Raw genomic sequence first — 23,818 nt, forward strand, 5'->3', positions numbered from 1 at the left:
TGTTCACTGTAATGTTTCTTGCTTTGTTTAGTCTTTGAGGGGTGTGTAGTTGTCCCAGTCTTGAACTAGAATGTGAGTGTGTTAGCTATTAAACGAACACAAGAAAACAGATTGGTAGTGCCGCAGATATCCTGAGATCACTCCTTTCAGTATGTTTGTTTTGGCTGGTATTTTTGCTAGTTTTACTTAAGAAGAATCTACACCTGACAGACCTTCTTTACCTTTTTACTTAAAACACCATTCAAAAAATCCCTGCAGTAATCAATTACACTATATTTTTTTTTCTTAAATTAACATCATTGGGACTCACTCTTCCACTCTTGTCTCTTGTATTTATTTATCCATAATAGTTCATGCATAATTATGTGAAGATAAATTTCTATGGCTAGGTGTTTTATGTTCCTCTTTGTATGTTCCCAATGACTTGGATTCTCTTGAGAAACTTATAGCAGCTCCAGGGCTAAATAATTTACTCTAGTATAGAATAGCCCTACATTTGAAATGTTGCCCCTGCACCTTTCTCCTTTGAGGAAAATCAAATGCAAATCAAGCTCTGAGTTATGTACCTTTAGGCAGTTCTATAGTGGAACAAATTACAACAAATACAAATATGTCTTGAACCTTTTTCTCTTTAAAACAGAAACAAACTTAAACTCTTTAAAATTTCCCATTAATAACTGTGACTTGCACCATGTCACCTATTGTGCTCTAGTGGTATTTCTTCTCAAATAGCAGTCTTGAGGCAATCCAGTCTAGAGTAAAACTGAAACAAAAGAACAGGAGATTTCTGGGGTTTTAGCTGGAAACACAGTAAAGAATTCTTGTTTAACATCACAGTAGAGAAGTTTGTATGAAATCTTCTGGATACGAATTATTTTGCTGAAAGTCAACAATAAACTTATATTTAAATTAATGAAAAAACACATAAAATGGAGGAGGTCAGAAAAAATACTTTTTCAAATGGAATTCTGCAGCTTAGATTTTTTGCTGTCAAGACTTTGGTTTTGTTAAGACTTGAGGGAAAGGTACATGAAAAGCTTCATTTTGTCTGACATTAAACTATTCCAATGTTCCATAGAAGCAAATAAATTATGCAATCAGTGACTAATTGTGAATTAGTTCTCTCTCCTAATTTTGGCAAGTAAGCTACTGAGTGAAATACTAACAGCCAAGCAGTCTCCAAAAACTTCTCCTAACCACAAATCACCCCCACTGATTCTGGAAACAAGCTATTACAAGAGTGAATGGCATGTATAGTTTCCTCAGGTTTTTATGACTGTTCTTACTACACCCTGAATGTAGACAATGAGCAAAACATGATTTACTATTCTGCACTTATGTAATTCTTGTTTCTTCATAGTAGTGGCACCCACATCAGGGCTATGCCATTCAGAAAAAATATCACCTTGACTGAAGTGATTCTGAAGATTCAGAGCATGATACTTGCTCCTCGTTGTAGCTAGGGAATAAGATATGTTTTATTGTTTTAATCTGGATACTTTTTGTCAGTAGATCCACTCAGTGGTATGTATTTCAACAGAAACAACCAAAGCAGCGTGGTTTGCAAAGGGCATATTTGTAAATGTTTAAAATATTAATTTTCTTAAGAGAAAAAGCAACACAAGAAATGGCAGTATATGTAAAACGACTTCAAAGAATCAATTTCAGAATGCCAAATAATCTGGGAAATCCCAGATGGCTAAATTTAACCTGCATATTGCAGTACCACAGGTGGTTCATCTGCTGAATAATTTTTTGCTAATTAGTGCAGTCTCTTCTTTCTTTGAAGCTACAACAATGCAATTGTGCAGCAGGGTTCAGTCTCTTGTAAATCAGAGGACTGCTCATCCTGCTGCTTGATTTCCCTAGAAGAGACCTCCCAGCTCGGTTCCTCCTAAGATCAGTTGTGACATACCAGCAACTCTCTTTTTTTGGTTTGGTGTTTTGCGGGGGAGGATGTTTGGAGGTTTTCTCCATTAAGGGCACCAACCTTTCCACAGCATTGATACGCACTTCAACTATTTAAAGTCCCTGTGTTCCCTGGACCTCTGTTATTATTTACACCCTCTAATTAGCATTGTATGCTGCATAGGACAGTAAAAAACTTATGCATTCCCACTTTGTCTTGTCCCTTTAGCACTTTCCCCTGCATGTGCAGTGAGTTTTACCTTCCACTGTAATTTATTATTTTTGTCACAGCTTCATCATAAACCAGGTCTGTTTTGCTCTACTGTGATTTAGAGGAAGATTTGTATAACAAGGATTTCCTAATTTTTTTTCCTAGAGGCTTCCTAGAAGGTCCACATTTTCCTCATACAAATTACTTTGTCACACAGTTATAGCGTTTTTTTCTGGAAGGCAGTCTGAGATGGTGAAAAGCTTCTGGGAGTGCTTCCCTGTTTGTGCCCCTAAGATGAATTCCTGGTTAAAGAGGCAGAACTTGAGTTCATTTAAACTGAATGGGATTTCTAGTCATGAAAATGATGTTACCTTAACATGATTCCTCATGCAGCTACTCTGCCTGTTTCCACAAGCGAATGGGCTATTTTTATTTCTCTGTGCAGAATATTTTTATTTCTGGGCTGTTCACTAGCATTTTGTGTCTCCTGGATAGCCAAGCTGTGTTTTACCATGAGATTCAGAATATCCCATTACACTTCTAAAAATTTATCCAACTGCAGAAAGATATTTACTGCAATTAAGGAAGAATAAATATTAAAGCTAATTATGGAAGCAGGTGCATGTTTGATTAAAGCATGGAATTACTGCTGCCTGAGAATTATTGCTAATTTCATGAGGAAATAACAAAATGCAAATCCATGTTAAAAGACAGAGGTGTTAAATATTTTATACTGTGCAAATACAATTAATTCTTGTTAGAAAATTCCTCAAAAATACTTATTGATTATTTTGAATCAGTATCATGACACAAATGTATGTTGTCCAATCTTTTCCCTATTTACAAGCTTGCAAAGAGGTTCAGAGCTGAAACATGATCTGAATGGGAAATAATATATTAATGAAAATAAAACCTTTAAGAGAGAAGCCGTAACAGATACTACACAATTTTGAATGTGTCCTATTGTGTCTAATGAATATATATTTTTTTTAAGCATGAAACTAAAAAAGAAATTATATGTCTAGATTTGAAGCCATCCAGCCCATAATATAGGATCACAGGGATACCCAGAATCACAACCTGACTCTAGGTGGACCTCACTAGGATCATGCAGATCAGGTGGAAATGAATAGATAGTGTAGCTCTTCTCACTGAATTTGATATTTAATCTCTTGTAATGTCAAAGGAAGAGATGAAGGTCTGAGGAGGCCCTATACTTCAGTATGCTGGAAGGACATTTTTCTGAATAACGTAACTGAGACATGCTTCCTGAAACAGGATGTGGTAAATATGTGTTAGTAAAAATGCTATCTCTGGAATATCTTCTTGGAAGTATTACTGCCTTCAGTAGGCCTGCTGTAAGTCACGCATGCTCTTAGACCTGTATCATCGATAGGACTCTCTCTGTTCCCTGAAACCAGAGTACAGGTGCTACATTGCAGGTCCTGGCTGCCCAAGTAAATCAAGTAATGTGTTTCACCTCAGTTCTTTAGGAAGTGGATAAAAGCTACTGAAGATAAATGAAGTCACAAGGTGCAAAAGATGAGAGAGGAAGATTCCAGTTGGCTCTGGATTGCTATCAGATGGTTCAAAAGGGATGGCTGTCCTGGTGTGAAACAGGCAGGGCTCGGTTTTATGATTTATTGCCTGGCAGTAGCCTCAGGAACTCTTTCAGGATAATGCTATTTCATAACAATGCAATTTGTGAGCATCAGTTTTCACTTAAAGTTTATCTCATAGGCAGTCTGAAGATCATTTGTAAAATTGGGGTTTTGGTTTACTCTAGGTAGAATGGTCATTTCCAAAATTTCTCCAACCTTAACTCTTCTTTAAGGCACCTTGAGTAGAATAAACACAGAGTTACAGCAGGTTGGTACCTCTGAAACAGATGTAAGGGCTGCTGCTCTCACTCTCAAATTCCATGAAAATTCCTGACTCATTTTGCTATCATTTTGTGTAGGATGGATTACGTGGGGAAATCCCATCTTTCCAACTGAGCTGTCATCACTAGCCCTAAGAGAAATATTTGGCATGGCCAAATCTGGCAGTTTATCAAAAGTGACCATTTTTCTTTTCCATTTTCACTGAACATTTCTGTTTCTCTCAGGAGCAGCTGCATTCCATACTACATTGAGTGTTGTAAATAAAGATATTTCTTTTTGTCACTTTTGAGACATTTAAGCCTCTATGACAGTTGGCTGCATGCTTTGCCACTTCTGAATAAATAATGACAAGTCAACAATAAACAATATGCAAACTGTTACAGCTTTATGAAACAAATGATAGAGTAACAGTTAAAAACTTAACAATAAACAACTGTTAGGAGCTCCATCCAATTGAATTGATTTTTTTAAGTGGCAGCATTTTGTACAATAAAGCACTCTAGTGCAGATGGTGACTCAGCTGAGCTCCAGGAAGACAGTGAGTCAACATCTGTCCATGCGTTAAGAAGGAGGAAAAGCAAATGCAAACAGCTTATGCAATGAATAGCAGGACAATTCCTTCCTGTGAGATCACTCTGAAGGTGGAAACATGGGCCTGAAAGACAATACAATTAGATTAAAAAAAAAACCCAAAACAAACCAAAACTAAATCAGACATGAAAAACTACTATGATAAAAATGGGATAATAATCTGATTAAGGAAAACTATATTGAAAAATAAGTCATCATGAAGGAGTGTTTTATGATACACTTGTAGCCCTTAGTTGTGCTCATTAATAGACAGGGCAACAGTCCCAGAAAAAGCATATAAACAGAAATTTTGGCCAAGTGAATAAGACTGACCCAAGTGAAATAAGACTGCTAGTGTCATTCTGACATGGAATTCAGGAGGGCTAGAGTAATCTGAACATCACACATCATAATTAAATAAACAAATCAAAATACAACCTGACAGCTTGCTCACAGTATTGCTGTCAGCTAGTAGGCCCCTTCAGTTACTCAGCTTACTGAATAACATCTGAAATACTTTGGTCAAATGATATATTAAATGTACAGAGGGAAAGGAAATAACAAAGAATAGGAGAAAATTGCTCTTGGAGGGTCAGGCAGGCTGCGGACTCCCTGGGAGCCAGAAGTGTTCCCACGGGGGCCAGCAAGGCAGGGCCTGGCAGCCCCTCCTATCCCATCACCCCAGCCAGGAGCAGGACAGCTGGGGTGGGCACTGTAGGCAGCCCCAGCTCCAGGCACTTGGCACCTCTCTGGGGATGGGAATGTGACAGACCATCAGCCCGTAGGCTGGGTTCCAGTTTCAGTCCCAGCCCTCTATAAGGCAGCAGGGCAGTGACTCAAGTGGGGAATGAGGGCTGAGGTCACTGCTGAGGGCAGATCCCGGGGCTGGGGTGGCCTGACTGCTGTGTCCTTCAGCACACCAGAGGCTCTCCCCTAGGCTGGTGGGATGGGGCCCTCCTTGGCTGTGATAAGCAGATTGCTGAGCACCACACACTTGGGGGTACGGAGGAAGATGTGCATGTGTGTTATATTACATTTGAGACATTTGTGAGGGTCCCCTCTAATAATTGCCATCAGTCTGTTCCTCTTCCTCCTCATTTAATTGATTGTTAGACATGGGTTTCGAGATCAGACTGCATTTCATGTACATGTGAGGCAGACCACTCATACTTGAGGGTACCGGTGGGTTGCAGCAAGTCAGCAGAAGGGGCATGAAAGTCTGCTATCTTCCCATTGCAAACACTTCTGGTTCAGCAAGAGGTATTTCTTCACTGGGCATTGTGTTCCAGGCCAATCTGAGATGTTAGTGATATGCATTGTGCCAGGCTGGGCTGGCTTGGCAAGGAAGTGCTTGCAGAAAACCACTTCTAGCAGATATACCCTCATCTTGTGCAAACCACTCTCACTTTGAACTTCAGAGTTTAATCTGATGGTTTCAACCTCTTTCTGATCATGTAGATGCCAATTATTGCCCTTATATTAAGCCTGCCATTTTCCATGAGTTTCTTTCCAAGAAAAAAAGTTATTTATATTAAATACTAAACATGTTTCATTCCTGGGCCATTTCTACCACTGGTCTATGTGTAAAAGAAGCAGAGCTGATAGCCACCAGATCTCAGCGAAGTGAGGATGCTGCCTTGACTCTTCACCCTTTTTCTCTCAAAGTTTCACTGAGCAAAGATAAATCTTAATATATTCACTGTGAAATGGTATCAGACATGACAAAATGTGAAGAGAGTAACTCAAGTTTAGTTTTCTTAACATTTAATCATATGATCCCAAAAGATTTATGGCAATTTATTAAAGTAGGCAATGTGGTCAGGGCAGGAGACGAGAGGAGACCTACCGTGGCTCGCTCATTTTTTGTCTTTTCCCTTCAGAAATCTGCACATACTTTTGCCAGCACATAGTTTCGCAATGACTTTTTTTCCTTAATGTTTCTCCATTTTGGGTGGCACCCAGATACAGCTGCCGCAGATGATAACTAGAGCTGTGGAAACACTGGTTGCTAGGAGGGGTTTTCTGCAAAGGCTATAAAAGCTTTGAAAGCCCTCTGCTCCTTTACTCCTGACTGTGCAGCCCTGCAAGGCAACGTTTGTGAGGAGTAAGGTAGGATTTTGTAGTTCATGACTGCTCTCTGTAGACCGAGCACACTTTAAGAATTGTGTGCGGATTTTGTCAAGTGACGTGGTGCAAACTTTCTGTGGGTTGGATTTGATGTCAGGGGAAAAGACGGGCGTGGGCAGGAGAAATTCTTTCCATTTTGGAACACTTTACACAAGGGCTTGGACAATTACTGCTTTTATTTAATGCAATTAAATAAAGGGAATAAAAAATGGTTAAAACTTCAAAACCAAACTTATTTGGAGTTGACCACTTTATATACTTTTCCTTTTTAGTAGGCTGCTGTAGAAACGTGCAGTAAAACTGGAATTCCTAGGAAACTACTATGCTTTGTGTGTAAACTTGAAAAATAGAAACAGCTGTTGTTAATTCAACAACTGTTGCTTTAGGACTTAGAAGAGACATTGCTCATGAAAGGGATGAGAATCAAATCTCTTAGAAATCAAATCAGAAATAAAATTTTAGAAATCAAATGAATCTTTTAGAAACATAAGAGCAAAATCCTGGTTTTCTGACTAAGAACTTGGCAAACCCACATAAAAGCTGTATCATCTGGGGTTTGTTCTGCTAAATCTTTCCATAGAATTTTACAAGGATGAGATATTTTTTCTCTCTGGTGTTTTCATATTCAGCAGACTTTTCACTGCAAAGTAAATTACTGTGTTAGATCTTCTGCCTGTTTTTCTACATGGCTGTAATTTACATTAAGATCCTGATATCAAGCCTTTGAAAGTAACCACATATCTGACATGCCTCATGATATGGTTAAATAAGCATAGATAAATGCTGTCATTTGACACAGACTGTAGTGTAAAAATCTAGTTTGTGCCCTTAAATATTTTTAATAAGGCATTTTCTCAAAACCTTAAAAAGTTTTGATAGGTTCAGTTCAAGGGTGCCTCTTCAGGGGGTTAAGATCCAGACAGAAAGAAATATTGTGGTGATTTTTGTGAAACAACAGTTAGGACTTTCAGTCTGGATGTCTGTCTGATTTTTCAATCCAGTTGATTGTTGATCATTCCAATTGGGAATGACAAAATGCACAAAACCCACAATATTTTTCAAGCTGAGAGACATTAACTTTTTGATCCTCTTTCCTGTTCAGCAGAACATGTACAAATTCCAGACTGGGAAGTGGGACATGTAGCCTAGACAGTATTTTGTTAAACAGAATAACTCTCGAATAGGTACCTGGCAGGGAGTAACCAGAAAGGAGCATCACACTTTTCTGTGGTACATTCTCTTTGCTCCTCTCAGTAAGAACATGGGGTTTTTTTTCTTTTCCTTGCTCACAATCTATGTTCTGAGCATAAAAGTACCCAAAAATGTATGACAGAAAGCCATCAGTTCTTTCAGTCCTTTTCATACTGTATTGAAGTAATGCTTGGACTGAATGTGTCCCTCCTGGGTCTAGGTATCGTTTACATGATTGCATTTTAGAGTGGCAGGAGACAAAGTATTGGGCAAGACCTTGTCTGCATCAGAGGGCTGGTTATCTTCCTAGATTCCAGTCTGCTTTTTTCTTACCAGCTGTAGTTTCTTCCAAAGCAGAAGAAAAGTTTTATATGTAAGTTGGTTTCTTACCTTGCGAAGCTCCTCTCGAGACTAAGCAGACTATTCAAGCAGACTAAGGTCTTTAGCTCCTCTCAAGAGCCATTGCCTACTTTGACTTATATTAACATTGCATTTTTTGTTTACTACATGGAAATAGATGGATCTACGTGTCAGTGTCTTTATTTCAAAAGAGGCACAGACTTTTTTCTTACTGTATAATTTAAATCAGAAAAGACATAAAGTTTTAGAGACTTAATAAGCACAATTTAGTGTAGTCTAGTAGCCTTCTGCTCCAGTCAGCCCCAAGGACAGCAAAACCTTTAGAGCTTGGTGTCAAGGGTGGGTGTGGGGATATGTAGAAGAAACACAGTGCTTCCCAAAGCCAGTTCTCCCTGGTAAGTGTTCCTTTATCAAGCAAAATACACCTCTTCTCAGATCTGGTGCAGGGAGACTGAATCTTGTTTCACAGTTTGAAGTGGTTCTGTGCCCTGTGGACCAGTTAGTCAGCAGACATACCAGTACATGTCAGCGTTGATGACTCAGTGCACCCAGTATGGAGATTTTTATGTGCTTTCATCCTGCTGCACATGGCCTTCATTTTATGGTGTTATAAAATGCAGCAGAACTTCAGGTACTACAGTGCTTCATCTGCCCTTGTTAACTTCTGTCAATACAAGAAGAGTGCAGGACTCACTCTGACAGCTTGAGAAAAGTGCTGGTTGCAGTTGTGATGTAAGCATGCTTTTCTCGTCCTGGCTAAATAGCAGGTGATAAAAGTTGGTCCTTAAATATGACTCAATATTCTGTCCATTATTTACCCAGTTGAGGCCTACTCTAAATAATATACAAATACAGATTTTAAATCAGTTTCAGTTTTTGTGGCAGCACAGGCAGAGCTAAATTCCTTCCTAAGGGAAGGAAACAAAAGCAAGAGTTTTTTGGGGAAGAGGGAATATGGGTGGCTCTTACCTTGGAGAGGGGTGGTAAGGAGAGCTGCAGGCAGGCTGTGTGAGGTATTTGTCACTTTGTTGGTTGCTGAATGTGGAAGTAAGCTTTAGAGTTTTGCTGTGAGAGACAGAAAGACCTGGACTGTGGCTACACTCCTTGGTGCTAAACTTGTATTGGTTCAAAAGATTGGTCTCTGCCCTTCCTACAGGACAGAGGGGATGTGTTGGCAGCATAACTAACATTTTTTATTATGATAAAACCCCCGAAAATCCAAATAGAATTTTGTCTCTTAACACCAGTTTCAAGGTCAGTCTGGTTTACTCAGCAACAGTACCTCTAGTTATTGCTTGTATGTATGCTTTAAAACCAACTCATCCCTAGAGTTTGCTGAGGAAGAGCATTTAAAAAAAAAAATCTAGTTAAATAACTATTTGATAAACCATTGATATCTTCTTTCTATTCCCTCACTGTTTCCGTTAGCAAACAGAAAATTCCTCACACCAACAATAGAAGTTGTTATGAAGCAACCTGTCCATTATTTTTGAGTACTTAATGTCACATCACCACTCATTTCTTCCTTTTCTGCATAGTGACTAATGGAAAATCTGGGTTGATTTTCTGTTTGAGCAGTGAAAAGCAAAAAATTATTTTAAATCCTCTTCTTAAACTGGTAATGCTTTATTATTATCATGTAGAAATTGTAGGAAATATGCAAGAAAAAGTAATGTATATAAAACTCTCCAGATGTACTCATCAGTCAAAGAAATTACATGAAAGTATATTTAACAAGGGAATATCTTTTTTCCTAACATAATATACGAGAACTCCAACCTCAGTGACTGATGAGACAAGAGCACTTGTTTACCAGTGAATTTCAAAATGAGCATAGATGATAGATTAACTAATGAGAAAGACAGGCTAATTGGTTTCTAGTAACTTCCCTTTGTAAGTCAGTGCTAATGCTAATGTGTTGCTATAGGCAAATAGTACTATTACTGTTCTAATCTAAAACTTCTGAAAGTAGCTAAGAATGTAGGGGTGAGCAAGCACAGTTGTGGAGCATCACATCACCTGAGAAACATCAAAGCTTCCCATAGCACAGGCCCGTTACCATGTGGGACACTAACCACTGCATGTCGTAGTGCTAGAGAAGTGATTTTGGGGGTGGGAATTCTTGAGTTGCACTGGTGCTCAAAATGATGAGAAATGGTTTGTATCTCTTCCCAGAAACTCTGTCAACATGGCTATGGTATCAGAATTTCTGAAGCAGGCATGGTTCATGGACAATCAGGAGCAGGAATGTATTGTAAGTATTATCAACTTTGAGAGCATCATGCTTATTTTCCTATACTCTTTCAAGTGGTTTAAAGGCATTTAAACATCTTTCATACTTACAAATAGAGGAAAAATAATGGTAAAACTCCTGCAGATTAGAACTGGAACCCAATTTTATTGCAGTGTACAGTCTAATGTAACCATATAATGTAGGAAGTTTGCTACCAGATGAAAAATTGCTCCTGTTTGCACCTATCAGTCTAGTTATCAATTTCTAGGCAGAACTAGATAGTGTGATTAAATTGTAATTCCCAACGGCCAGTCACTGATTCACTAAAATCGGCTTCTTTAAAGTAGTAATCTGATGCTGAGTTGTGTGAACGTGTCAAAACATGTTCAGGCAATGTATGTGAACAAAACAGGGACTGTTTGGCTGAGATTTAGGAAGCCATGAGTTAGAATATAGGAGTGTAAAGGAGGAAGTAAAATTTTCATATCACATGTCATGCCAACGAGCCACAACACGTAACAAAAAGCCTCAGACAATGAGTACTGTTATAGATTAGAAGGGAGGGGTATGGTAGTGAGGAGTCAAGATTACTGCACTAGGATGATGTGGAGAGTCTTTGTGATAATGAGGTGAAGATACTGAAATGAAAGCAAAGGTAAAGCAGTACACCGTGAAGTCACACGGTGTTCCCTAAAAAGCTTACATTTTGAAAACAAAATTATGTAGGGGGAGTTTCAGTAAACAAAAGTTTTCTGCTCTAGACCCCTGTGGATTTTGTAATTTCGACTCCACAACATTCTATGCATAAACCTTTGGCTCCATCATCCTATCTCCCTTCCATTCCCAGGGTCCTGAGACATTCTTGGCTGTGGTGGTTACAGACAGTTTTGTATTGCTGGTAGATAAGTTTGGCATGGAAACCAGTATACAAATGTTAGCCTGTGAGATTGAGAAACAGGGAATGAGACAGTCCCATTCCTTTGTTGGCTTAGCACACAAGGCACAATGATCTTTTAAAAAGTATGTGAGAGATTGATTTAAGTATACAGTCTGTCTGCTCTCTTACAGCTCCTAGTAATACAATTGTGCTGGGAGATGAACATTCAATTATCAGATGCTAGAATCATGCAAAATTCAATACAAAGTCTTGTATGTAAAGCATGTATCCATAAAACCTTGCCATTTCTCTTGGGGTGTTTTATTTTAATGGCAAAGGATTAAAAAAAATTCAAATACTAGTTTTTGAAACAAGTATAAATTTCATCCAAGAATCTTGGAGCATTTTATAACTTCTGTAATAGTAGTAGGCATCAGCTATTTGGTGCTGTTGAGTTATAGGTCCTACCAGTAATTTGATGTGTCATATTGCTGACATAAGGCAAGCCATGCGATCTGTTGTATAGTTCCCAGAGGCCTTCAGACATTGACTAGAGAGTGCCCTTCCAGGAGTAGATTCACCAAAACCAGATGGTGGCTTTCTGAAAACTGTGGCTTAAGTTTCAAAGAAGCTGGGAAACAGGTCTCCACTTCCTTGTAGGATTAGGCTTGAACTCTTCCCCAAGATCTTAAATGCAAGAAGTGTTTGAAAGCTTAGATATGAGTCAGCTGAGGAGACCCTTAATGTGATACAGTCAGTTTGCATAAGATGAACAATAGAAATTAGCACTTTACTGGAAGTGCCTGTAGGATTTAATTGTGGGTTTAGAGCCTTTAAAATTTGAGCATAATTTCCTAATTTTGACAGTTAATTATTTTCTTATGCAATCCAACTTACATTAAGAAATAGGTCTTCAGGTACCTAAACCAATTTATGAAGCACTTTCTGTTTAATATAAGAGTTGTGAAAGGAATAGATCCAATACATATCCATTACTGAACCTGTTCAATTATCTGTAGCTACAAAACTGTATGTTCCTTGATGATAAAAGGCAATCCCAAAGGCAATAGTTTATTTGGGCATCCAAAACTGCTTCTATACAAAAATATTATTTGGTATGAGAAATTTTTTTCCTTTTTTAAATTTCATTTTCTATTTTCCCTCTGCAGAAAAGTTCAAAAGGTGGCCATGGAGTTCAGTCATACCCAAATTTTGATCCATCAGCTGATGTTGCTGCTTTGGACAGAGCTATTACTGTAAAGGGTAAGAGGAGTAAATATTTAACTTGCTGCATTAGGACTCTCAGGAAATTTTGAGAATAACACTGAATAAAATATCAGAGCAAGAGACAATGGCAAGCAAGAGAGGGGCCTCTGCTTTTAAAAGCTTGGCAATACATTAAATTGTGCCACTTGGTGAAGTATCTCAGTTCTTTGATAGCCTAGTGGTGTATTACAGTTTCAGACCTTAATGCTATATTAAAGTTCTTGAATATATTAAAGGAAGTGTTGTAAAATTTCAATTTCTAGGGAAGGAAAAAATACTGCAACATACCATACCAGTACTTTTTCGCTTTATTTCTGTAAAATACCTGCAAGAGGTAGTGATTATGCTGATAATGTATTGTGTGTTTCTCCTACATTTCTCGCTTTTAATGAAATTCACATTTGGCACTTTGTCTGTACTTCAAAAGGTTTTCCAGTTTGACTTACTGAGATTAAATGAGTATGCCATCTATTTTCTTTTTTAGTGTGGGTTTCTGTTTGTTTGGGGTTTTTTAGGTTTTTTTTTCAGTATAATGGAAGATCTACACTCAGAACACTTTAAGACTTTTTGTATGAAATTTATGTGTCCTAGAGGGGTCTTATTTATTTGGTTTCTTAGCTACATCACTAATGTTGTGAGTCTGTAGATGATTACAGCTTTTCCTTTGGTTAATCTTGAGTTTGTCTAGAAACCAAAATATGACATAAAGCAGATAATAACAACAAAAAATGTAACTGGCTAAATGATTTTGACTATTTTGGGATTTTGATTGGTGATTCATAGGTGTGGATGAAGCCACCATCATTGACATCTTGACTAAAAGAACAAATGCTCAGCGTCAGCAGATCAAAGCTGCCTATCAGCAGACTAAAGGAAAGGTAAGGTATATTCAAGCCAATCTTAAATTTTCACCCAGAATATATATGTTTCTCCTGGCTCAAATGGTATATGTGAGTAAAGATAGAATACTGAATAGGATAGGAGAGTTGTAGGACCTTAACACTGTTCCCCAAGTATGCCGACACTGGTATAGGGAGGGGCTTCCAGTGTTCTCCCACCTCTAAGTAGTAAAACTGCTCGTCCCTGGAATTGAGAAGCTTGGAAGTTACTACATGTTTCTGCAAAGTGTTTAAATTGCTCTTACTCTTCTCAGATAAAGATTTTCTCCATTTGGACCTGTAACTCCAAATTGAAATTAGTTTCACAGTTGGCATACCAGACATAGTGAGCATTTGTTCCTTGGACAGGGATTCCTTTGAGGGTAACTTTTAAAGGCCAACTTATAAAGTAAGTCTAATGTCTGACTTTAGCCTAACTTTCCCGTTTATGTTCAGGAAACCTCACCTGTGATTTTCACAACCCTCTCCTCCCTCAGAGGAAGCTCCAGCTTTGCAATTATATTTTTAAAATAATTGTAGTAAATGTATAATGTCAAAAGGTTCAAGAACAATAATGTTAGATTATCAGATACCTTAGTTCCTAGCACACCGTCCATAAGCAGAACAAAACTAACTATGGACATAGTGCTTATTTCTGAAATAAACTCATTGGTTTAGCTATCCTCACAAAGCAGGTTGACATTCTCACTCTTACAGCTACAACCTGGACACAAACAGAATAAGAGTACTGAACATTTTTGCATAGGTGGCAGAATAAAGCAGACTTAATTTTTCTTTTTTCACCCCTCTTAAATTTAGGTCAAATTGGAATATAGATCATATCTTCAGGACTTGTGGTTTTGTTTAGGGTGTTTTACATATTTTCACTTCAAACTCTGTATCCATCATGCAATAAATGATGAATTCAAATGTTACTCAGATAAGCAACTCAGTCGTAACTGTAAGAACAATATGGCATTATCTTTTCTTGAAGAACAAGCAGACTATTTTGAGTCTTCTTCTCATGCTGTAAATGGTTCAATATACCTGAACTAGGTGAACTGCAATGTGTGAAGGCACTCCTGAGTATTCACTGAAAAACCCTGCCTGATGATTTGGTTAACATAAAGGTGACCAATTTGAAACTTGAAGTAGGGCTTCATAATTCTTACCATTATAGATAAAGGAATGATGTAAACTAAGAATGATCACAGGTCAGACTAATTTTTGGACTGCAGCCGAATAGCAGCTACACTTTTACTTTCTTATTCTTCCTGAAACAGAGTCTAGAAGATGCTTTGAAAAAGGCTCTGAAAAGCCACCTCGAGGATGTTGTTGTGGCTTTGCTCAAAACTCCAGCTCAATTTGATGCTGAAGAATTAAGAGCCTCTATGAAGGTAAGGCAAAATCTTCAGAGAAGAACTTTCGTAGAGAGCATCAGTAATTATCAAGGCCTGTAAATGACACTGGACACAGATTTCAAGGCTTGTGTATTATCTTTATTTAAACTTCATTTTGTAAAATAAGTCTGTATTGGTAATTCAGTTTATGAGAACAAGACCCGGTAATCTCTGCTGAATTTCAGAGCTGGGGATTCTTTTGTGAGAATGAACTCTTTCTGCCTTTTGAAAACTGGTTGCTAATGGGAGCATAGTGTTTACATACATGTTTACATAAGAGAAAAAAGGGGAGGAAGTATTTTTCTTCAAAGATTTTACATTCCTATCTTTTATGTGCACAGTTTGATCCTTTTAGCACTTCTTTTGGGGACCAGTATATTAAATGTGATAAGAATTTAATTCCAAAAGAGCTGAAATTACAATATTATATGGAAGCATACTGTTTTTAATTTTTCTCATTCCATGTGGTGCCTTCAAAGCCAAGCCAATGATTTACGTCTTACTTCTGTTACGAATTTAAGCTTGCTCTATTGGATAACATCTCTAAAATTCAATCACTTTTATCAGGGGCTTGGAACTGATGAAGATACCTTGATTGAGATTCTGGCCTCAAGAACCAACCAAGAGATCAAAGAAGCCAACAGATACTACAAAGAAGGTAATTCAGAGCAAGAAAGAAGTATTAACATTATAACCCTGTAGCCAACACGTTAGAGTCACTGCCTCACCTCTTAAAATAAGGAGCTGAGAAGAGTATAGGAGGCAAATGAAGCTTCACAGAAAATTGACAGAGTTGCTGGGGAGGGAGGTCACGGTGACTTTTGCTGACCTATGTAGATCCCAGTAGTGCAGGAAAAGATACATCACCACTGCTGGAATTGTGGGTGTTTCATGGACTGAGTCACACATTTATATGCTTTCTAGGATGCATGCAAAACAAAGCTGCTTTTCTTCCCCTGTAACTAAACCTTGGCTGACATTTTAAGATAAAAGGATAGACTTGAAAAAGGAATCTTACTGAGTTAGCAACAGAGACATGTTAGCAGTAGGAGGAACAGTGTACTACAGGGGGAAAATATTTGAAGAAATTACTAATATGTAGTGTGGTGTCTCTCTTATATGTCGAGTTTACTGTGTTTTCTAATTAAATCCTTTTTTCTGAGATGATGAGGTAACTTTGACCAAGACATTTCTTCTTAGATGCTCATATTAATAGCTTGAGTTTTTGGAAAAGTTTTGTGTTTGAGTACAGTACTGATAAGGACAGCCACAAATAAGAATGAAAAAGAAAAAGGGTCAGAAAAAGGTTTTTGTATTTCACAAGCAGAAACCCAAGACAATGCTACCTATAAGGCCTTAGAGGATATTTTTCAGCACATTTTGGGTTTAACCTCCAATTTCACAGCACATCTCACAGGATTTAGAGGATATGTTAAAAATAAACTCCTTCACTTGAAATCAAATGAGAAAAAGTATGAAAACTACATTTCTAGTGGACATATTTAAGTGGGAAATTAGGAAAAGACTCAAAAAGATCACAGAAAGGTTTGGAAGGGCCTTTAAAAATTATCTAGTCAACTTAGTTGATACAATACAAACTATGATTTGATTTCAGTGCTGAAGAGAGATCTGACACAAGACATCATCTCTGACACATCTGGAGACTTTCAAAAGGCTTTGGTTGCTCTTGCCAAGGTATGCTATGCTTAAGCATTTTGAGTGGCAATATCTATTATCAAAAATCAATGTTGTCAAGGCTATTTTAGAGAGACGTGCAATAAATAAAGATTTAGGTAATATTTATTTCTTTGCATTGCTTTTTTTTCACTTTCACATCCTTGACCATTATAAACTGTTCTTAATCAAACTGTAGTAAGATTTTATCTCAAATGCCTTTTAAAAAACTTCATTGTTTATTGGGAAACATATTTCCTTTTTATCAGTTACACTTTCAAGACTTTTTTTGTGCTATCTTTAAGTACTAGAAAAAGTAACAGGCATAATGTCATGTCAATGGACTAGAAATAGAAAAAGAAGAAATGCTTAAAATTAGTGAAATAAACTTTTTTTTCCTGTTAAGATATGTTTCTAGTAGGTAGATGATGGGACAAAGCCAGGGAGTTATCAAACACTGGACCTCCCCAATAAAAAGACCCTTTTAAAATGACTAAATATTTTATTTTTGAGTATATGTATATGAAGCTTGTACTTACACACAGGATGATTTTTTAGTACATCCATGTACATGGTTTGGATTTTCAGTTTTAACTTTCAAATCAGCTTGAAAGGTGTCGATTGAACGATCATCAGGGAGCAAGTCACAGGTTAGAAGCCTGTAGTTTCATGTCAAGAAACAAATACTTCCTGTGGATTTTTAGGTAGGAATTAAGAAATAAGTTGCTGGTGGCTGTAGAAGTATGTTCTCTGGTTACAAATGCAACAGTTTTATTCACAGAATGTTTGACATAACTGCACCTATTTCCAGTTATATATTAGTTTGAGTGGTACTGCACAACTCTAAACTGTTGAGCTTTAGTGAACTGAATGATTGTGAGTAACAGTGAAATTTTATTTATTTCTTTATGTAGGCTGATCGATGTGAAAATCCTCATGTGAATGATGAACTTGCTGACAATGATGCCAGGGTAAGGTCATACTTGGCACTTTGCAGTTCTTCTGACTTACTTGAGATTGCGCTGGCTGAATCCTGTATATTGCAGACCTAACAGAGATTTCAGTGTGATACAGCAGTCATTTCTGAGGAGATAGTGTTTTACAAAGTTCATGTAAGTTCATTATATGAAGGAAATTAGATCTTCACCCTAATATTTACCTTCAGAAACATTTCTGCAAGACCTCATCTAGTTCATGTGAAGCATGCAGACTATTTGAAGTACAGGTCACAAGTAGAAGAGTCAGACCCAGTCTTTCTTCTGTTTATGAAACAGTTCTTGAATTAAGGAACAAGGGTGTGCTCATCTATGTGCAGAATTAGCTACCCTACATTTACCAGTGTGAACTCTGCAGTGTATCAGATATAGCTATTGCTTTACAATGAAGAACATTTTAAGATTATTGGTAAACCTCACAGTTATTTTCTTAATAATTCTAAAATAAACATCTGATCTTTTTCTTATTTCTTTCAACATTAGTGGCACTATTTTTGATAAAATCTTGATAAAACTTAGCAGTCTTTCCTGAGTTTTCACCTATAAAATGTTACATCACAGTTACAATCTACATTTAGATTACTTCCAATTGAGTTTTAAAAAAAATCCAGCAAAGACTAGGCCATTGAGAAATACTGCTTTAATTCCTAGTACATAAGGAGTTCAGTTCTGTTATCTGCCCTGGATATGAAAGTAAACTAATACTTTGTCTGAGCTCAAAAGTTCGCACTGTTTATCTTGATGCAGAGTGTTAAATCTTCGAGCTGTGTGGAGGTCTTTAATTATTACTCCTAGAGAGGTTGGAGGAAGTGACGAAAATGGAGGAGATCGATAAGGTTTTTACTTTACTGGAAGTAAAAGTCACTCCTGGAAAGATGAGGAAGTACTTGGTACATAGGCTTCTCCTGAATATTGGACCAGTTTGTTGCAGAAACAGTTTTGTCAGTCTTAAGAAAGCCTATGAGTCTTGAACTTCCATGCAGACTGCTATCGCGACATGAAAAATAACTTCATTCAAAAATGTAGTATACCCAGAAAAGCTAGATGATGATCACGAAATGTCTGAAAATATGCTTTTTAGCTGCATAGTGTTTGCTACGTACTATTATGACATAAGTGAAGTATGAAGCATTATTTGACAGAGCTGGAGTTAGTCTGAGGTAGGGTAGAGTTTTGATCTGGATTGTGTCAAGGGACAGTGTTCATTACTAACAAGCAATGGCCCTGAAAGGTACAGTATTCCTGTTTGAGTTTTACTATTCCCATATTGACTTTGCCACCTTCTTTTCTTTATGACAGGCCTTGTATGAAGCAGGAGAGAAAAGGAAAGGAACAGATACTGGTGTGTTTGTTACTATTCTTACTACAAGAAGCTACCCACATCTTCGAAGGGGTATGTTGAACAAAGCTTCATGCTTCTCTGGGATGATTTTTGAACGTGGCCTGCTCATGAATTCAGAGACTATACAGGTTATCAAGACATGACCCCAATTGGAAGCATGCTTGCTTACTAGGGGTGTGGTTGGCAGCCTGGCTGCTCTTTCCATAGTAGAGATGAGCAATATTATTTAGGCTGTTAACAAAACTGAAGTCTCAGCTGGGTTGTGATCACAACACCAAGGAATCAGAGTGGAAGAGGTTCTGAGAGGTCCCCAAAATTGCCTTGGTTTTTAGCCAGGTTGCCCTAGACAGAGGGCTGTCACACAACGTCACAGGCTCTGGTGTAGTCAGTTGGCCACCTCTACCCCTGCCGATGGGAAATGAACCCTTCCATCCTAACAAAGTCCCGTTCCGTACGCTGACTCCACCAGTCCGTGCAGTAACGCTGCTCCACATTGTGCTGTCTGAAGAAAGTGAGAAAGAGGACCCACAAACAGTCCTCTGCTGCAGCAGTGAGGACAGAATAAGGCAGAGACAATGCAGGGAGAATACTGTTTTCTTCCCTTATTTAGTCTTTCAGAAGTACACCAAATACAGCAAGCATGACATGAACAAGGTACTGGATTTGGAGCTGAAAGGTGATATTGAGAACTGCCTCACTGCCCTTGGTAAGTGGTTCTGCAGATTGAAACCTACTATGTGTACTGACTAAACTTAAACTTTTACTTCTGTCATAATTGCTCTGGTCAGAAACTATTCTTTATTTACCCTGCTTCATTGAGAATCTTGCTAAATAATGCCTTGGAAAACCTAATCCAATCATAGTGATTTAACTGACATCTAAAATCAGTTGAAGTTGATGACTAGGTAGAAATACCTCTCCTGGTATGTGGAAAGGTCTTTCAAGGAGAACAGATGAGTTGTCTACACAGAAAGAACTTTAAAAGAAATCAATATGCCAAAAAGAGCTGTCAGAACAGCCACATTTTTTATTAAAAATCCAATAGTTTTAAACCTGTCTTCAACCAAACCCATTCTTTGACTCTAAGTTTCATGTTGCAAGGATACTAACAATATACAATTATTAAAAATATAACAAGTTCCCTTCTGTGGTTTTGTTCATGAAAATACTCATATAAATTTAGTAATTGTTGTTCATGAACAATAAGGTAAGGAAGGGACTCCCTCTTACAACTGGATCAGGGATGTAACTGGGAGCCAGGACACCCATCTTGTTCTTAGCTTTTTTATCACTGTCAAGCGTATTTTGGATAAAAGAATAATTTCCATCAGATCCCTCTTATTATCAAAATTGAACTATAACTTGCTTTACAAAATATCAGATTATAACCTCCAGCTCTGCTATAGAAGGCATAAATGCTTTCACATTTTTCTCTTTGGGAGCTGCAACACCTTCTGTAATTTTGTGGCAGTAAACTACGGAGAACAGCATTGTTTTTATAGTAACTATTCTCCCCTGACTGAATTGTAAACAGAGGAAATGAACTTCTCATCCTCGTATATTTTGACATAAGGTAACAAAGAAGTACATAAATAGGGTCTGCCGGTAGGAAAAATGAGACTGTTTTTAAAGTGTTTTATTGCTAGACTTTTGTTACATGTGTAGCAGAAGTGACCTTATTTCACTGCTTTGTTACAGTGAAGTGTGCCACAAGCAAACCAGCTTTCTTTGCTGAAAAGCTCCATTTGGCAATGAAGGTAATCTCAGTAAAAATCTCCTCTTTGTAAGCATGGGGTGCTATATAAGCTGAAAAGTAGAAAGTAAGCTAGAGGTCTCTAGGCCCTGTGTGTGATAGAAAAGGACTGCAGAAGGAAATTCAGTGTATTTCTCTCACTCCTTCTGTTCTTTCCTTTGAAACCTGAGTATTTTCCATTGGAGGAGTTGTGTGTTTGCTGTAGTGTGTTCAGGAGGGCATCTGTCCATACACACATATCTTTTACTGTTACAGTGACAGGAAGGTGACTGGAACTTCTCTCACTTACGAAACAATGATTATAGTAAAAAAAGGAAAAAGGCGAGCACTGTTAAAAAAGAAATGAAAAGAGGCAGTGAAGTCTAGGCTGTCCCTAATGTCTTGCAAGCACAGTGAAGGAGATGTCTGGTTTTAGGAAACAGCGAAAAGAAATGTTTAAAAATGTTTAAAAAACCCCAAACAGGGTGGAGGTAGCCTGTCAAAAGTGAATTGTGCTCATAGGGAACATAAGACAGATGTGAGACCTCCCTGTTACAAGATACTAAAGGAAAAGGAAAGGGGTATGTTCATCTACAAAGAAGTCTGATGGATTAACACACAGAACTTGATTAAAGATATTTCAGTGACATAAGTAGCATAATTATTTTCCCTTTTTTTTTCTCCTCCTTTTTACTTTGTTTCTTTTAATAGGGTGCTGGGACTCGGCACAAAGACCTCATCAGAATCATGGTTTCGCGCCATGAAGTGGATATGAATGAGATCAAAGGCTATTACAAGAGTCTGTATGGCATCTCTCTTCGCCAAGCCATTATGGTAGGTTTTCTCCCACCTGACATATGAAATGCAGAACCACTGGATTACTTTTGAAGTCCAGTAAAGGTCCATTCACTTTTCTGCTCCTCAGTCACCAGTTCATCCTGAGTAGCTCATTGTAGATGAGTAACTTATGTTTCCAATGGCCCACAGGCTGGGAGAACTAATTCCTTTTCCAGGTCAAAGTTTATGTCAAAAGAACAATAGTAATTTGTTAGTAGTGATGCATGTCTCAGGATGTCACCTTAGAGTAGAAGCCAAGAGCTGAATGGAGAAACAGTATCCCCAAATTCCTGTACTTAAGCACTACATTGGCAGGAGAGTGAAGAAAATTGCCATGGCATCTCTAACGGAGATATTTGACATAACTGGATATTGGCTTTTAACATTCGGGGTACTCCAGCAAATGAATTTTTAATTTTGTTAACATTTATTTGGCCTGTTTTCCCTATGACCTAACCTAAATGAGTTAAACTAACAAAAACCTTTTGTTAAAAGGGACTGACTACCTGAAGTATTTTCCAGAAAATTTAAGCAGTGAGGGACTTGAAGAAAGCTAAACTGGCAAAGCATCTTTGTGGAGAATAATAGACATAACTGAAAAAAAGAGATGTCTTGATTGGAGTAGAAACATACTCCCTACATGTATGAAAATGCCTTTTGGATTTTTATTGGTGTCTGCTATGCTTTCAGTTAGGTGCCAAAGGTCACTTTAATCTTCCCTTAAGTGTGTCTGTGATCTGTAATTTGATATGTAATTACACCACCTCATCATGTTCCAAAGTGGTGATTACATCCTAATGTCTTGAGGTATAGCTTGGCTACACAAAACAACTCATGTATCTCTGAAAACTAGATTCAAATGAGAGAAAACAAGAAATGCATGTCATTACACTGAATACTTAATGCATAATTGCTGAATAAGCAATCCCATGGTGAGTAAAGTTTCACTGTACTGTTAGCCTCTGTTTGAGATGCTCCTAGAAGCAATGTGTACACATGAAGTATTTTAATATTAATGAGCATTGGATAACACTGATCAAGAAAGAAATTTTTACTTTATTTAGAGTAAAAGCTTAAGCTCCTGGGTAGATAAAAGTCTTCTGTGCTTCTCTTTTTCACTTACACCGCTAGACCTCCCAGCATTTTTACTAGCCTTGTCTACCTATACTGCACTCTGGAAATGCATGTATTTATTTCTAGGTCATGCAAATAACTTCAGTGAGGGTACTTGGTTCGAGCTCAGTCTGTGGCTAACTAGTGTTTTATCAAGTGATTAATTCATATAGATGGAACACTGATATTTGATCAATGTATATTGAATGTTAATTTGAATTTATTTTACTTGAGACCATTATTTTAACAACTGTGCGGTTTTCATGCTTAAATTTACAGGATGAACTCAAAGGGGATTATGAAACCATCCTGGTGGCTTTATGTGGAAGTGATAACTAAGTTTCATGTTCCTGAAATGCGCTCAAGCCCAGTTGCTGAAAGTCTTTGTATTTGCATGTCTATATAAAACACAGGCTTTACACAGGGAGGTTTCTGTGGAAGGGTACTTAGTGCATATGTATTATGTTTTTTTCAGTATCCTTACTCTGAATGGCATCAATATTTCTGGTTGCCATTATTTATCCAAACTGAAAGAATGCCCCCAAGTTTCTATTTGCATATGAAAATGGTAAAGTTTTCATCTATGCTAAGCAAATAAACTTTTAAAAATAAAATTCAGCCATGTGTAACTTTGTATATCTTTTGTTGCTATTCTGCATTTAGTTTCAAGTTCTGTGAGTACAGTGTGTGAGGGAAAAATCAGTAAATAACTTAATCAAAACATAATGTAGTAATATCAAGTGTAGCTGAGTCTGTACCTTTCAATTCCACTTCAGCTAGGGTTTGTGTAAGCCAGATATAAGAAAAGCACTTAAGGATATCCTGTTAAAAAAATTTAATATATAAAATTAATAGAAAAACGGCAATGATATCTCTGTCTTGTTCTTATTTAAATTTCAGGGTGAATAAACCTGTTGCGTTTTGTACACTGGAAAAAAAATTCTTCATAGGACATTATGGGAGACTGAAATGATAAAGGCTAATGGCTCAAACAATTAGCTGTTTGCAAAAGCTTTGGGTGCTTTTCTGAGGCCAGGTTTGCATGCTCCCCCCCCCCACCCTCTCCCCCCCGCCACTTAAAAAGGGAGGAGAGGAGAATTTTTCAATGTGGAGTGGCAAATCCTCTGATCTGCAGAAGACTTCTTTTTGGCAGACTGCAAGAGGGTCTCAGCAGAAACATGTTCTTTGTGAGAGCCCAGCCTAGCTATTCAACTTCAAAAT

At 37.6% G+C, this 23,818-nt stretch overlaps 1 protein-coding gene across 1 annotated transcript; it reads left to right on the plus strand.

Moving 5' to 3' along the window:
* Positions 1-6,573: 6,573 nt before the first annotated feature.
* ANXA1 (annexin A1) lies at positions 6,574-23,226 on the plus strand. The gene is made up of 13 exons (XM_010393063.3): positions 6,574-6,681; positions 10,426-10,504; positions 12,530-12,623; positions 13,410-13,504; positions 14,788-14,901; positions 15,472-15,562; positions 16,520-16,599; positions 17,493-17,549; positions 18,873-18,966; positions 19,526-19,621; positions 20,614-20,672; positions 21,359-21,481; positions 22,877-23,226. Exons 2-13 carry the CDS (start codon positions 10,439-10,441, stop codon positions 22,934-22,936), a joined length of 1,029 nt encoding a protein of 342 aa, XP_010391365.1. The 5' UTR covers positions 6,574-6,681; positions 10,426-10,438; the 3' UTR covers positions 22,937-23,226.
* The last annotated feature ends 592 nt before the right edge of the window (positions 23,227-23,818 follow it).

The sequence above is a fragment of the Corvus cornix genome, chromosome Z (assembly GCF_000738735.6).
Source record: "Corvus cornix cornix isolate S_Up_H32 chromosome Z, ASM73873v5, whole genome shotgun sequence".
Taxonomy (NCBI): domain Eukaryota; kingdom Metazoa; phylum Chordata; class Aves; order Passeriformes; family Corvidae; genus Corvus; species Corvus cornix.

What these genes read in the sequence shown, in the direction of transcription:
- ANXA1 (XM_010393063.3), top strand. Translation starts at nt 10,439, where the DNA reads ATGGCTATGGTATCAGAATTTCTGAAGCAGGCATGGTTCATGGACAAT. An exon ending in CTTTGGTTGCTCTTGCCAAG is followed by an intron (nt 16,600 to 17,492) that starts GTATGCTATGCT and finishes TTCTTTATGTAG; the next exon opens with GCTGATCGATGTGAAAATCC. An exon ending in CTCTTCGCCAAGCCATTATG is followed by an intron (nt 21,482 to 22,876) that starts GTAGGTTTTCTC and finishes TTAAATTTACAG; the next exon opens with GATGAACTCAAAGGGGATTA.